The sequence below is a fragment of the Natator depressus genome, chromosome 3 (genome assembly GCF_965152275.1).
Source record: "Natator depressus isolate rNatDep1 chromosome 3, rNatDep2.hap1, whole genome shotgun sequence".
Classification (NCBI taxonomy): domain Eukaryota; kingdom Metazoa; phylum Chordata; order Testudines; family Cheloniidae; genus Natator; species Natator depressus.
In genome coordinates, this window is record NC_134236.1 from 189664836 (window position 1) to 189681648 (window position 16813).

Consider the following 16813-nt stretch of genomic DNA (forward strand, 5'->3'; position numbering starts at 1 on the left):
GCTTAAAACATAGTTCAATATAGAATATAAGAAATGAAATGAACAAAAGCACTTAATACATTCATCAGTTTTGACATTTAAAACTACAAAAACCTTTTGCGACAAATGCAAGATCTTGGAAGTATGGGAACTGCAAAACACTACTGTACTGAGATGTGTCAAACTGCCCCAGTCAAACTTTTGTATCTGCAAAGGTTATCTGAATCTTTGTGAGCTGGGAATTATATTCCGGGCTGTCTCTGGAGCGAGTGAGGGGCTCCGGCTAGAGCTGGCTGATCCAGGGCTCCCAGCCAGGAGGTGCCTGCCCTACTCAGAGCCTGGCTGCCCCCGCTCCCAGCCCAGCTGCTGCTTGGACTCCCTGCTTGGCTGCTGCCCCAAGGCTCCTGGCTCCCCGCAGGGAGCCCTGGTGCTGCCCCCACCCCCACCTGGCACTTGTCTCCCTGGGGCTCCTGGTGGGGACCTTCACACCCTTAGTCCGGGTGGCTCCCAGGCAGCACCCAGGCTCCCTGCAGAGAGCCTCTGGGCAGCACTCGGGCTCCCTGCAGAGAGCCAAAAGGCTCTGGGGAGCCCACGGTGCAGCCTGGCTAGAAGCAGGGAGGGTGCAGCCTGGCAGCTGCCCAGAGGCTCCTGGCTTCCTGCGGGGGGTGGTGGTGGTGGAAAAGGGGAGGAGCCAGGGAGCCCAGGAGCCACTTGGACTCCAAGCATAGAGCCAGCAGCTGGGTGGGGAACCGAGAGCTCGGGGCAGCCAGGCTCTTGGTGGCAGGGAACGGGGAGCCAAGACCTGAGGGGACTGGAGAGCTGAGAGGGCAGTCAGGCTGCTGGTCGGGAGCTGCGTGTGTTGCTCAGAGCCTGGGCTGTCAGCCCCCCACACTGCCCCTTTTCAATCTGTGGAAGCAGTCCTGGTGAGGATGCACACCACCACCAGAAGAAGGGCAGTGTGGACATGAACCATTGCAGTAATTATTGAGGTGGTTGTAAGTCGACCTAACATAGGTCGAATTACATTTCTACAGTAGACATGCCCTAAGAAAAGCTTTTTGGTATAAATGGGGAGGCTGAACTGAATCAGATGCTCACCTGGCGTCAAAAAAATGACATGACTTTTTAATTAAGACAGCAAAACCCTGCTGGAAGGATTTGAAGGACTGAAAACTGCCACAGTCTCCAGGTGGAAGATGGGTGACATCTGGTAAGCTTAGCATTTGTGTAGACTGCTTATAGTTTTATTCTATGTTTTCTCTGTAAGCTATTGCCCTACAATAAATGTACTGTTCTGGTCACTGGCAGACACTATCTTTGTCTCTTCAGAGAGAGAGAGAATCGCAGGTGCTGCATTAAGTTCAGACCTGCTGGGATAAACATAGTGAATTGTAAGGGGTCTGTAAACGTAAAATCCCTGGTTGGGAAGGAGAGGGACATGGGTCCTTGTTGATAGGGGGGCGATGGCTGAATGCCAAAGACCCAATGGGGCACCTCACACAGGAGGCAGAGCTGCAGTTAACCCTGGAATTTTGATACATTTCTCTTAAAATGTGAATATAAAACATAAAAAACATAGCAGGGAACAAGAAGTGATCTTTTTTATAGTAATAAAATTTCTAGTCCAGGATCCTTGAAGGGTTCTAAATCAGCTCCTGGGACCATTCACAGATGGCCTGCTGCAATGGAACAGCTGTCACCCAATATTACAAAATTATGGAGTCATAACAAAGCCCAGAGTTGTGCTCAAATTAAAGTGCAGGTGTGGAAAGCAGCAGCATATGCAATACAGTAAAATAAGAAATCTCTTTTACATGACTGAGCTAATTTCCTTAAAACATTATGATCTATATTACAACTGCCATCATGGCAGAACTTACATAAATATTCTTCATATCCGCCACCTGGCACCTCACTGTATAGAACTCTTCAGCAGTCTGACTGACATGCTCACAGTCCTCAATGAAAATAGCAAAACAGAAAAGTGGTAAAGGAAAGTCAACGAATTATTCTGATACATTAAAATGGATATTCTAATCCTGGAATGAAGTGGGCAGGAAAGAAAGTGATACTTACCAAAGACACAACATTGTTTGTAATGACCCCTCCAAATAAACTTTTCACTGTATTTTTCTGTGAATAAATGAACGAATTCTGTCAACAAAACTTGAGCAAATCTATAGCTTTAAGAACCTCCTTTTGTAGCATGTTTTAAGAACTCACCAATTCTGGAGACATTTCCTCAATTTTTGTTATCAGATCAGTGAAGAATTCTGTCATGTCTTTTTGCTCTCCAGTGTTAAGTGGTTGCTTATCCATGGTGTAGGTTTTACAGAAAGGCCTTGGGTTGTATGCCTTACATTCACTTTCCTTTTGGGGGGAGAAAAGACCCCAAAAATTATATATGAAAAAAATCAACTTTAAAATAAAATGTATATAAAAACATGAATACAGTTAATATAAAAAATATAATATGATAAAGGAAAATTTAAATGCTTCTGAAAAAACTAACTACCAAATTGTTTCAAAATCGCTAGTAGAATACAGGTGTAGCATTAATATTACAAATAAATACTTATTAAAAGTAAAATAAAAGCATTTCAATAGAGAGTTGATGATTCACATTTTATGGATCTGTTCAGATACCAAATACAGTATTAGATAAGCATATGTCAGATAGCAGATATTAAAAGCTTGATCTTGAGAAATGTTTAATTCTCAGTCTTTCTTCTCCAGGGGCAAACAACATATCATATAGAAAGAATGAGGAGTACTTGTGGCACCTTAGAGACTAACAAATTTATCTGGGCATAAGCTTTCATGGGCTAAAACCCACTTCATTGGATGCATGTAGTGAAAAATACAGTAGGAAGATATATATATATACAGAGAACATGAAAAAATGGGTGTATTTTCCACGGCATGCATCCGATGAAGTGGGTTTTAGCCCACAAAAGCTTATGCCCAAATAAATTTGTTAGTCTCTAAGGTGCCACAAGTACTCCTCGTTCTTTTTGCTGATACAGACTAACACAGCTACCACTCTGAAACATATCATATAGTTCACTGGTTCAAAATTGTTTGACAGACATCTATCAGAGTTAAGGATCTCCATTATATATAATGTGATTGTGAAGAATGTGTTGCATATGGTGTTACTATGTATGTTGGAGGTTTGGGGGATTTAATTATAGCAACGAGTTTTGTCAGTGAAAGTGATAAAAATGATGTGTGATGGTTAAAGGTATGTTAAAGGAAAAATGCCTTAATTGAATATTTCTTGCTTTTTAGGAGCACGTAACCTTTAACCTCTGGGATCACATGAGGAAGGAGGGTCCCAGGCTCCAGCCCAAGCCCAAACATCTACACCATAATTATACAGCCCCATAGCCCGGGCCAGCTGCAACTATTTAATTTCAGTGTAGACGTACCCTCAGAACCCCTACAGGGTACATGTAGAGCATGCGCATTAGAGCTGAGGCACAGTGCTTCAAGGAGCCTCGTCTTAGATGGTATACATCAGCACTGTGCTTTAATGCAAGGTTGTTTAGTACCACAATTGTGCTCTTAGTGTTAAAATTTTCTTAACTTTAAACATACAAATATTTAAATATACAAATTTTCTCTACTGCCTATTTAATAATATCGGGTACAAATACATTTATGATCCATAAACTTACAAAAACATAGGGGACTTTCACACTTGGAGCTGAGGTTGAGATTCCCAGCTCGAGGAGACAGACTCGCGTTAGCTAGCATGCTAAAAATAGAATATAACTGCAGCAATGTGATTTGTGGAACTGGCTAGCTGCCCCGAGTACATGACCATGCAAGATCCTAGGCATCTACTCAGGAAAGCTAGCCCACTCTGCAGCTCATGCTGCCATAGCTACATTCTATTTTTAGCATACTAGCTTAATGAGAGCTAGCACAAGTCTGTGTCCTCAAGCTGGAAACTACACTCTAAGCTCCAAGCGTAGACATACTCATACAGAGATAATTTTTTTTTTCTTCTTCTTCTTCCCTTCCACTCCCTCCTCCCCCTTAAGTGCTTCTCAGAACATACCATTAAATATGTAAACATTTTCTGAAGTTCTAGTAGAGTGGTCTTGTGCTTCATGTCCTCTGAATACTAAAAAAGATACATAAAATAGGATTACAACTTTTTCTAATTTTTTTGCTTAGAAATCTCCCCAAAAACCGGCACTGAAAAGTTATAGAACAATTAGCCCAATTATTGCATTTCTTTTTACCAAAAAAAAAAAATAAAAATTTTAATGATACTTTATTTTAGTATAAATGACAGTCGTAATGATCATATATATTTACATGCATATGCATGCAAGCACACACAATGTGCATGTGTACCTATTCCTTTTTTTTTTTTAACCTAAAGTACTACAACCTCATTTTCTGCATTTTAGCACATTATTTCACTGGAAACCTAGATTACTTTCTGATAAATGTAGTTTACAGAATGGTTAGTACTTTCTAAAAATTCACGCTAGCCAGACGCCCCTGGATCCCAGTGTATGAATCCAGTCTTCATTAAAATAAAAACAAAAAAACCCTAGTATTCTTAAATTAGGAACTACTACTTCTTTCATTCAGTAATGACATAAAGGTAGATGGCTCCCAATGGGTGACTCCAGGATGGTGCTGTAATGGGCTGGAGTTCTTAAAGGCCTTATCCTCTAATTACTAGTGTTCTGGTGAGTGGCCAAGGAGCTTCCTCAGTTTCCAGCAGGGCAATCCTGGCTGAACTGTGGTTAGGTGGAATCACAGAATATCAGGGTTGGAAGGGACCTCAGGAGGTCATCTAGTCCAACCCCCTGCTCAAAGCAGGGCCAATCCCCAACTAAATCATCCAAATAGCAGCTGACAACAGTGGCTCAGAGGAGGTCCTTCATCAACACTGATCAGAAAGGAACTATAAGTTAGAGCCATACATGCCATCCACATCCTATTAACTTCAGGGAGCAGAATGCAATGTTCCCTGTTGCAACCAACGGGCTCACAACTTTAATCTATTAAAAGTATTTTTTAAATATTTATTTATGCTAGCACCCACTCTGTGTAGGGCACTTTTCAAACATTCAAGAAAGATAGTATCTGCTCCATGGAGCTCACAATTTAAGGACAAATAAGTAAAAAGAAGTAAGAGAAACAGGAATGATAGGCTGTTTATATACAATTTAAATAAAAGTCAATGTAATTCACAATAATCTATGGGTGTAGCATGCTAGCAGCATGGATTTAAGAGTGGGGATTTATCACAATTGTGCTTTAAAGAACTATCATATTTTGTATTACAAATATTTAGAAAAAAACACATCTCTTTCCACCTTAGCCACTAAAAAAATTATCATTTGATTATAATGAAATAATTAATAGCATAGTATGCATGTTTATAAAGGGAACACTCATTAAAAATAAAACATGAAATCATACCTTAGCAGTAAAAATGGCTTGTCTAGCCTCTGGTATCATATACAGCTGCTGAATAGTGGATGCCAAGTAACAAGTTGCTCCAAGATTAGTTAGACCAACAAATCTGCATTCAGCTCGAACATCATCATGTGGCCAATAATCCCATTTGTAAGGCGCATGGGAAGCTGGAAAAAGTATGAATTACAAAAATAAATCAACTCAAAGTACATTTTTACAAAGACAACAAAATACATAATTACAAAACATTATGACTTTCATTAAGATATGTTTATATATTCTAGATTTACAGACATAATGAACCAGATGCCTGCACCTTGAGCATGTGCATGGGGGGACAGAATGAGCACAAACAGGCCCTCCCCAGAAGTCTGAAGCACAGCTGCAGTCCCCACATTCTCCTGAGTGCAGGACATGCTCTCTCCCAGGGTGTCTGCATTGCTGTCGGGAACTGTGATTGTACCACACGTAGGTTTGCTAGCTTGCTAAGACTAACAGTGAAGCTGTAACAGCAGGAGCTAGCCACTGAGTACATAGCTAGGTCCCAGGCAGGGTTGTACTCAGGTGGCTAGCCCATGCCACAGCCTAAGCTGCTACAGCTTCACTGCTAATTTTAGTGAGCTAGGTTGCTCAAAGCTAGCTTGGAAATGCTTAACATGTGCTGCAATCATACCTCCTGACTGCAGTGTAGACATACCCCTACAGTGGCCCCAGGATGGCTAGCCAATCCAAAGGAGAAAGGCAGTAGTAATGGCTCACACATCCTTCCCCATCTCCTTCACTGAGTAGCAGCACTATGTGGAGGTGCAGGAGAGAATGCCTGTTGCATCTTCTTTAAAACTGTTGCAAGAGATACACTATTCATGTGCTCTGGGAGGCACTGTGTCTCCTTACAAGCAGAGTGTCTCAAGGTTTGTCTGCACAGGGATAAAAAACCCATAGCTGGCCTGGGCCAGCTGACTCGGGCTCACAGGGCTTGGGCATCTGGCTCCAGCTTGAACCCAAATGTCTATACAGCAATTTTTTGCCCCCAGCAGCCTGAGCCCCACGAGCCCAAGTCAGCTGACCTGGGTCAGCCACAGCTGTGTCGCATGCTTTTATCCCCCTGTAGATGTACACTTAGAGCTCTACCTGTGGTAATGTGGCTCTGACAGCTCCCCAGACTGTATCATAAAGCCACAGTCTGGCCCAAAATAGTACACATAGCATAGTTTTCCATCAGTAACAAAGGAATTCATAGATTATAATTATGTATGTTAAGTGTCTTTCATACCTACCAAAGTGCTTTCAAAATATTATTCACTTCTCTTATAGAAATGTATTTCTGGAAAGTTACGGATATTAAGAGAGTCTATTTTGTTTGACGAAAAATTTTCAGCAGGCCTCTGAAATGAACTTAGGAAATCTGCAAGTGTACCCATTTGTGCATGCAAACAGATGTGCTTCAAAATGCCAACTCTGGCACACACAAACTGATGCGCTTGCAAATATTGTGTGTGCATTTTGCAGACTTGCTGAAAGGTGGCCCTTCTAGTATCCTCACAAATATAAAAAGGCAATCACCAAATGTAGCATAATTGTGAAATGTTGTCTTTCCTATTTATGACAAAAAATGTGAGATAAAATATAAAAAATAGGGGGCATATTATAAAAATAAGGATCTCAGTCTAATTCAATTTCTTAAATTGTGTGTTTTGGCCCTGACTGCCTCTAACTCCTATCACTTATTGATGCCTTAGCTAAATTTTCTGGAAACAGCACATCTTATCTGTCTGACAGGAAATACAGTCCTTAATATACTGTAGGATATACTTCCTTTGCCTTGCCTTCTCTGTCTTATTCTTTTTTCCTTCCTTCCTCTTCTCTCTCTCTTTCTCTAAACACGCCCAGCATTAGCTATTAGCTTAATTAGTTGACAGTAAAAAAGATGCCAGTTGTTTAACACCTAGCCCTCTCCTCACACACAGACACTCTCACTCATACATACTAGCCACTCAAACCACTCACACAAACACCAGCTACTGGGACTTTCCAACATACACACCAGTCATTCACACTCAGCTTCGTGTCACACCTGGAAGGGAGTCAAACTGAGTCTGCACCCAGAGGCTCCTACTACGGATTCTTCTTGATGTAATAAAGCAATGAACCTGTCCATGATTCATATTTTTAATAGAGTAAATGTAATGTTAAGAATGAATTACTGAATTACATAAATCCCGCATCTTGAAAAGAAGGCTTAGCTGGTTACAGAGTGACATCAAATGCCAAGATAATAAACATATCAAGCATGATCACAAAGGCAAGTGAAAAAGGTAGCCAGCATTTAAGGGTGGAAACCTTACTGGAGATAAGTTGCAAAGATGAAACAGAAAAACTATTTAGCCACAATGCTGAATACAAACTTGAATGAATTTCGTGACAGATCCATGGGAATACCACTTTCTTTTTTCTTGACAGTGGGGGAATTTCTGCTATAGTAAAGCCAGGCACACCAAAGAAATTTACATGCTACAACAGAACTAGGAGAAGGAGAACCAAAGGGGATGTGGTGAGTGACCTAAAGGGTCAGAGAGAAGAGACAGAGAATGCACTTTCTGTAATGTTAATCTTCAACGTCTAATCCAAGATATGCCTATACAGTGTAAGACTAGTACTGTTTTAATCTGATAGTCTCTCTCTCTTCTTAACACATCTTGTTCTGTGATATGGCTGCCAACAGTCTGGATCAAGGGGTGAGTTCTATCTGCCAGTCCGGCAGGTGGTAGCTAGTCCACACAAAAGATTTTTACATCTAGTGCATTCTTTGTTTCCCAGCTTGCCAGCAGGCTTTCTGCAGTTGCTCTCCTACCTTGCCTTTCCGGCTGACATGCCATCTTTCTTCCAGGCCACTGCAGAGCTCTGGAATAACATGCAGCAAAGAATAATAAAGGTGATTTCATTCCCAAAAAGCTTTAGGGAAAAAAAGGCTAAAAATGCACCTCTTGAGTGTCCTCTCTTGGCAAATTTCAGCAGCAGGTCCATTCTGCCCATTTGCCCAAAACCATGCCCCTCCACGGTCTGGCTTGGAACTGCAACAGCTATGGCCAAGCAGTGACTGGCAGAATTCTAGACCAGAGAACTGGGTTTTACTTCAGCAGCCACCCTGAATAACGAGGACATGCAGAACAGCTTTCAAGTACAACTGGGTACCCAAGAACGGGAGCCTCCAGGAGTTCCTGATCTCAGATAGGGGGTCAAAGGGTAACATGCTGGAGAGAAAAGACAATCACATCTCTCTTGTGACACCCTCTTTATCACAATGGAACGATCTTTATCTTATTAATCATTACCTGAATAAATACAGCCTTTGCTGTCTCCATACTCTCCCCAACAAAGAACCTTTCCTCCCTTCCAAAAAATGCCCCCAAAACTTCTCAAAAGAGTTCACCCTCCCTAGCAAACACGCTTTCTGTCCCTTTCCCTATCACAAGGGACCTCTTCTCTGCCACTAAGGGGAGGAAAAGCCTCATCTTTCATTTCCATTCCCTCTCAGACAGGAAGTCTCCCAAAAACCTGAGCTGGGATCAGACCAGCAGGATCAATCCACTATGACAGAGTCCCTTCCACTTCAGATAACTACAACAGGGTCACTTCAGGCGAATGGAGTTACTTGGTGTCCCACATAAGAAACACTGTGGAAATCTCTCTGGTGGAACTCCATCTTCAAAAGATATAGGAAGGTTCCCTATTTTCCTCCAAGTCAACCCTGCAGAGTTGAATCTGTCTTTCCACAAGCTTTTGTGAAGCTGGTAGAAACAAAGTGTGCTTCTCCTGATTCTGTTCCCAAGCTGCCCAAATACTGCTTCAGGTTCTATGAGATGAACCCTGATTTTTGCAGTGCCTGGTAGTCTCACACCACAGATCATTCTAGGTGCTCAGATCTGCTTCCACATATTAATGTGTCCCTTCACACCCCCTGGTCAGGAAAACAAAAAAGGCTATTAAATGATCATTTGAGCTGGGTAGCATTCAGATCAGTATCACAATCCTCTTGCACTTCTAGAGTACCAATCAAGTGGCTGACTGAGAAGGAGACAGGTTGTTTCCTCCGAGCTGCCCCCCTTGGTATGCAGGAACCTTGCAAGGGGGCTTATCTCTGTTAATGCGGCCAAAGACATGGCCCAATATTTTAACAGCTTAGGGGCATCTAACCTTTGACCTCGTCCCATAGGGCCCTAAGACAAGGCAGAATATCCTGCAAACTATTAATCATCCCTACCAGGCCACATGCCCAGATCCCAAAGTCAAGAAAAGGAAAAAGGGGTCTTACTCTAGGTACTTCATAGTCCACAGAAGCTGAGAAGATCCAAGATCTAAAATGACAGGTTTCGGAGTAGCAGCTGTGTTAGTCGGTATCCGCAAAAAGAAAAGGAGTACTTGTGGCACCTTAGAGACCTAACAAATTTATCTGAGCATAAGCTTCATCGGATGAAGTGAGCTGTAGCTCACGAAAGCTTATGCTCAAATAAATTTGTTAGTCTCTAAGGTGCCACAAGATCTAAAATGAATTACTTTGTCAAATACCACATGGATTCTCTCCACTCAAGGCTATCAGCTATAGATTTCAGATAACTATCTGGCATCCACTGAAATTGAGAACTCAGATCCTCATATTCCAGACCAATCAGAGGTTCTGCTGCAGGCCATTTGCACTTCCAATTTAAAGCTCTAATCTTCAGAAAGCATCATGATTATCACTCAGGACTAGGATCTGGGCCCAATGGTCCAGAAAACTTCAGCAGCAGTACACATGACCTGACAACATGTAGTTACCTTGGTCTGGTGGCAAATGAAAATACGGCTCTCCTCCCCAGAAACTGCTGTCTCTTAGGAGCCATAATTAATATGGAAGACGCACAGGTAATTCCCTTCCCCTGATTGAACTCCTCCATCTCAAGGCCCCAATTCATCCTTTTGAGCCCAGGGAGTCAGCAGCTATCCAGTTGTACATGGCCTGGCTGGAGGCACATCTTACTGTGAAGACCTGATGGAAATGGCTAAGTTCCCTTCTCAATGTCTCCTTGAGTATATGTTAGCGTCCCATGTCACTCCTCAAGAGAGGAAAACTTGGAACATCTAATTCCTTCCCTTCAAGCAATGAAAGTTTCTCTCATTTGGTGACAGGAAAGCAGAGTTTTCTCACCATGAAGAGATCCCCACTGCAGGACAACTGGGATCCTCAGTTAATCACAGATGTGCAGCTTCCACAAATAAGGGTTCTTCACAGTAAGTCCAAGGATTGTGGTCTTCACAGGAATGAAACCACACTTCAGCATCCTGGAACTTAGGGTTATCAGGTTGGTTCTTAAGTTCTTGGAGATCCTTCTTTCAGCCATGTCTCAATCAGGTTAGACAGAATAGCTGAACTGGCCTACCTGAATGATCAAGGAAGGCTTTAGAGTATTCCCCTCTAAAGAGAACCCAAAATCCTATTACACAGGGAAAAGAGACTGGGATCCCTCAATGTCCTACAAGTATCTGGCCATCTGAATGATCAAGGTTATTGGTTGAGCTGCAAGGAAATCTATCCAAGGAAATAGTCCCTCTATTAGGAAAACTGTTGTCTGATTCCAGCCTCCCTCGAATAACTTCTTGCTGGAAGAAGGAAGGGTTCGTGAGCCTTGGATAGGGATAGGTAGTTTACCCCCTCTTCTCTTCCCATGATCTCATTCTGGAGAAAATAGGCAGGACTCAGTGCCATCCAATTCCCCTAGACTCAAAGTAGTCAAGATGAGTCTTCTTCATAGAGTTCCTTAAGCTGTACCAAGACAGCCTTTGCCAACCAGAAAAATAGGATATCATATAACAGGGCCAACCCTTCACCATGATGCGATTACCCTCCATTTCAAGAATTGCCTCATTGATGCTCTCTCACCTCAAAACCAGGAATGTTTAATCAGTCCTTGTCATCTTTCTCAACTGCTGAAAGAGGAGCCTATCTTTTTCCTTTTGGTGTAGATATAATCAAATCTTGCCTTTGAGATTCACTACCCCTTCCATTCTACATTTCTTTCATGATGGGTCTGACAAAGGGCTCTCTACATGGACCTTAGTGTCCAGGTTTCAGAGATTCCATAGGAGATCTCGCAGTAGGATCCAACTTCACATCCAGGTTTTTTTAAAGCAGCCTCTTACCTGAGCCTGGTAAGACTCTTGTTCCCTCTTGGAATCCAAACTTGGTGCTAGATGCCATAAATTCATCCTCACCATTCTCTCTCTCTCAGTTATAGAAAGTGGTCTTTCTAGTGGCCATCCCTTAGGTAGGAGAGCTGAGGAAATTACAGACATTGCTCATGATCCCCCATATATCATTTTACAGAAAGAAAAAGTAGTTTCTCCCCAAGGTGGCCTCAGGTCTTCCTTCTTAACTAGGAGATCTTACTCCCCACCTTTGGGTCTTGAGATTGGAGCTGAACTCATCCAGTGGAATTTCCTGGATATCCAACAAACACTTAAGCTCTGCTTTTTCTGAACATTTCTGCAAGTCTAGGTCCCTGTTTGTACGGTAAGAAGGACCTCATAAATCGGAAAAGATATCTAAACACCTTTTCCCAGTGAATCAGAGCCTACATTCAGCACTCCTACTCGGTTGCAGGCCTCCCCTATTCAGAACCGTTTTAAGTTCATTCTACCCAAACAACCCAGGCTATGTGCTAAGCAGAATATAGAGGCCATTGGTAGACATCCTCTGTCAGGCTGTAATTAACTTCTTGAGTCATTATTGGCTGGATTATCATGCAACAGTTGCAGTGTCTTCAGTCAGCAAGTTTTTAGAGGGATTTTTTCCCAGTAGCCCTAGGGAGTAGATCCACTCACTTTAATGAGCTCTGACTGGCTGATCTCCTTTCTAACTTGTTCTCCCAGATTCTCCCCTTCCATCAGCTTACCCTGGCCCACTTTAGCTTCTCCGTAGTTACTCTTTCCCTTCCTGGGTATGATCACTGCAAGTCATCAATTCGTCCAGATTAGTGACAGCAACGTCACTGAAAAACAATTTTGTCTCACCTTATGTTTTATGATGTGGCCACACCAGTTTGGATATCTACCTAGGGTGCCTCAGCCGCAACTGGACTCTGGCTAAGTGACTAGATAATTATAGTAGTATATATAGGCTAACCATCTGCACACCAGGACAATGAAAAACAGGTTGCAAAAATCCTGCTCCCAGGACTAGCTACCATCTGATCAGCTGAGAACTGAGGAGGACAGAAACATTCACTCACAGTAGTGTTGCCATATGAACAATTAGTGAGATAAGAGAAATAGGGTTTAACCTATACACTACCAAATTCACTCCACACACCATGGTGTCTAACATCTTTTTGTTCCCTCACAGTACCAGATGCTATAAATACCCAATGGAAACGAGGTATAGATTAACAGGAAAATATTTCTAAGATAATATGATTTGGTAATGACATACATGGTAAAAGCCCCCACATAGTGCAGTCCAACCAGATCTTGAGTGGCTAAAGGATTTCTACAGTAGTACTTCCTCCGTTACTACCACCAGTGGAGCTGCACCAGTGATAATGCCAATTGTAGAAAATTTTAAGAAAAATGCTAGCGCTGACAAGGCCTTGCATAATTACTGCAATGTCAAGTTGCACCTACCTAGTTTGACTCTTGCGGAGTGTAAGCCCACCAGTTTTATTACACAGTTTCTTTTGTTTTAATCTGATTCTCTGTAGAGACTCTTAATAAATCTTCTTTTTAATTAGACCATTTGAGTCATTTTCGAGGTAAAAAAAATTGCAATGCATCCTTGAAAGGAAGACAATATTATATCTTCACATGAGAGGCAGCCAGGGAGAAAACAGTACCTAGTGCAGGAGCACTTGGCTAAGGCAATCCCCCAGGAATTGCCACTAGCTTCAGTCAGTAGGGGACACAAGGAAATGTGGTAAAGAGGCAAGAATAGGGGCAATGCAGAGGCAGGATTAGATGACCAAAGGCTACATTTGGTGTAAAGATACAGAATCCCCACAGTGAATCTCAAAAAATAAACAACTAAAACCAAAAAGCGGGAAAAGTTTTTTTGTTTTGCTTTGGTTTTTGGGGTGCGGTGAAAGTGTAAGGAAGAGAAACAGGAGGACTTATGACCAGATTTTATTTATTTATTTTTTTTAAAGAAACAGCGGCTCAGAGCCAAGCAAAGAGATAAATTCCAATTTTAAGATGCTTAGCAAGATCAGAATTGTATCAACGGATCAACAGAATTATAAGGAAAATGGGCCCTGAAAGCTGGGCAGGAGATGAGCAACAGAGAATGGTGGCACCTCAGAACGGGTTAACCAAACATAGTTGGTACCAAGAGATAGTCCACTTTCATAAGACTGACAGCAATGCAAATGTGGGCTTGCCAAGCGGACCAGATCGATGTGGGGCACCCGAGCAGGAGGCAGACAATCTAGAGAAGACTATGTTAGAGGAAAGCAACAATGAATGGCAGTGTACACAATTAATGGAGGAAAAGCCAGGGACAATATGAGTGGTTAGGATAACTGGTTAGGATAACTGGAACCTGAAGTGGGAGAAACATCAGCTGGAGCAAGAAAAAAGACTGCAGCTGGAGAGAAACTGGCAGAGAGAAGGTCCACCAGCATAAGGAAAAGCGGCATGCTAAGTGTAAGAGGAAAGTGTGAGAGAGTATGAAATGCACATCAAGGCCAGGATCGGGGGTGGGGGGGTTGGTGGGGGGATTAACATTAGGCTTCTATTTTTTGAGAGTCTTGGCCTAAGAATCTAGATAACCAGTGTCTGAATAGTTCAGTTAAATGGAGACAGAAACAACACATTCAATTCCATATCCAATGTAGATTACAAACTGTTCCTAAAATATAGAGATGGGGACATTTTTGGTTTCTTTCAGAAGGCCTTAAGAAAGAGGGCATATAATAGGAAGTCAACAATGGATAAGATGAGGTTTCTAACTTCCTTTCTGAACTGTAAGGTACTGACAATGTAAACCTGGGTATCGTAAATTATGGAAAAATTAAGACTGCCAGAGAAACCTGAACTGACGTTTCGAGGCTCATAGAAAGAAATTTTGGGGAGCTCAAAAGAGTGATGAAAATTATGATGAATTTGCACATTAAACAGGAAAATAACTAAGGAAATGGATAAACAGGAACAGGGTTTCCATTATAGAGAAAGAGTCGGAGCTAACAGGCATGAAATAATTTTATCAACATTGTTATTTAGACTTGTGAGCATGATTGGATATTGACTCCCCAAAATGTTGCACAAGCTGGTAAGATAACTAATCCCTATGAAAACAGCCATGTGAAAACAGAGAAGAAAACCTAAGAGGGAACAGACAGGCAACAGGGGCACAAAGCCTGAACCAGGCAGAGGCAGACATTTTGATCAACCACAGGGAGCGCATTGGGAAGAGATGTTACATCTGCCAAAAGGATGACTACCCCATTAGCCACCAGAGGTCATTTGTACCTCAATAAGGGCAGCTTTCACCTATGAACAATAAAATAAACTGCATCAAGCATCCGCTTGATGAGGAAAGTCAGAGGCCATAGCCAACAGAAAAGAATGACATATATGCTATTAAATTCACTCCATGAACAATCTGCATATTTATTGCTTGTCCCCTACCAGGACCAGATGCTCTAAATAACCAATGGAAATGGGGGGAGGGGAGATAACAGATTATATTAATGGGCAAAATGTTTCAAAGATACCATTATTTTAAAAATTATGTACATGCTTTTAAAGCCGCAACTGGAGCAAACCAGTCAGCTGATTGGTGGGCAAAGCACATCTACACAAGCACTCCCTCCATTACTAACACAACTGGAGCTGCACAAGTAGCAGTGCAATAGGGGAAAATTTTAAGAAAAATGGTAGTGCTGATAAGGCCTTACTTTATAATAACTTTTCTAATATGTGCCTACCTATCTTAACTCTTGCCAACTATAAGACTAGATATGTTATGCATAATTTTTGTTTTAATCTGATTGTGTCTATATATTCTTAATACATCTTGTTTTTAACTAGATCGTGTGTGTCTTAGATTGTTTAGAGGTAAAGTCACTGCAATATGGTCTAGGAAGGAAGAAAACCTTATGATCACTTGTGAGAGACAGTTGAGTACCTATCCTGGAGCACCTGCTTGAGGGAATCCCTTAATGTGTCTGTATCTAAAGTATATAGGGGACTGAAAGTTATACTCCCCTCCTCATGGGGCAATGCATCAGAATTAAGTGAAGGTTCTCTGCTCCCAAAAGGATCCATCATGGATGCAAGTAATTCCCCACTGTGACACTGTGCCAGGCTGTCCCAGCATGAGAGTGGGCAGAAGGGCCAACAGAGTGGAGTGTGCACTAAAGGGACATTCTTCTTATTCTTAAGCGATTTTATACATCCAAAAAGTATTACAAAAGCCCAACCCCAAAATGTTAATACTGAAAAATATCTATCTTGCATAAAATACTTACAAAAACTAAACATGAATAAATATTCTTACACTGCATATGTTGTGCCATAACCCAGTTGTGGAGCAGCCTGTAGTTTTCTACAGACCCCTTTACCATTTCTACCAACAAGTCGTAAGCCGCAGCCCTTGAAGAATGTGACTTGCATTTTGGCTGTTGTCTATCTTTTAGACTTGGCAGCAAAAACAGAAGATTGAAGATGTCTCTTAGAAACTCCTGTAAAACAATTCAATCAGTAGGTATATCAGTTGGTACAAATATTAAAAACACTGTTAGATAATTTTATATAGTTTCAAACTTTCTAGGAGGCTTCCTCCATCAGATAAAAACAATTTTAATGTCCTGTAGATAAATTTTGGACTGCAAACTTTGACAGTGTCTCCTTGACACCATCCTCTGTATATTATATAACATAGCAAAAAGCAGTCTTCAAATAATTTGAAGAGAAGCATTGTAAATGTGTTACATTACCATGATGTAAAGATAAATATGTCCACCAAAAAAAGTTAAGACAAATTATCTGTAGCTCTAGCATAGCACTGTTATTTGGCATAAGAAACCAGAAAAAAATTAATGAAGACTGCCAAACATCCATAATTGAGTTATATTCAGGTTTAAGTTAGACTTGAAGATTACTCATGTTATGTAACACTGCCAATTTAAAACATCGTTATTCCTACAAATCATATTAACATAATAGGTCATGTATATTATACCAAAAACAACTGTTATAACACTATGAAATTTATACACTTCACAGTTCTGTACAATTATTTTCTTTTTCTTTGTAAATAAATTAAATTATAAAGAAAGAAATACATACTGATGTTACACATGAAATACACATACTACACAAGCAATGATCAACAGAATTTCTGATATAAAAAGATTGG

The 16813-nt window shown here is 41.3% G+C and overlaps 1 protein-coding gene across 2 annotated transcripts in view; it reads right to left on the reverse strand.

Annotated features, from left to right (window-relative positions):
- The window catches only part of USP34 (ubiquitin specific peptidase 34), a 275304-nt gene that overhangs the window by 68433 nt on the left and 190058 nt on the right, over positions 1-16813 (reverse strand). For both annotated transcript variants that reach the window (XM_074949535.1, XM_074949534.1), the window contains exons 42-47: positions 15953-16136; positions 5431-5594; positions 4046-4111; positions 2203-2349; positions 2056-2112; positions 1860-1937 (exon numbers count right to left, since the gene is read on the reverse strand). In XM_074949535.1, coding sequence (XP_074805636.1) covers positions 1860-1937; positions 2056-2112; positions 2203-2349; positions 4046-4111; positions 5431-5594; positions 15953-16136 — 696 coding nt within the window. The remainder of the gene's footprint in view (positions 1-1859; positions 1938-2055; positions 2113-2202; positions 2350-4045; positions 4112-5430; positions 5595-15952; positions 16137-16813) is intronic.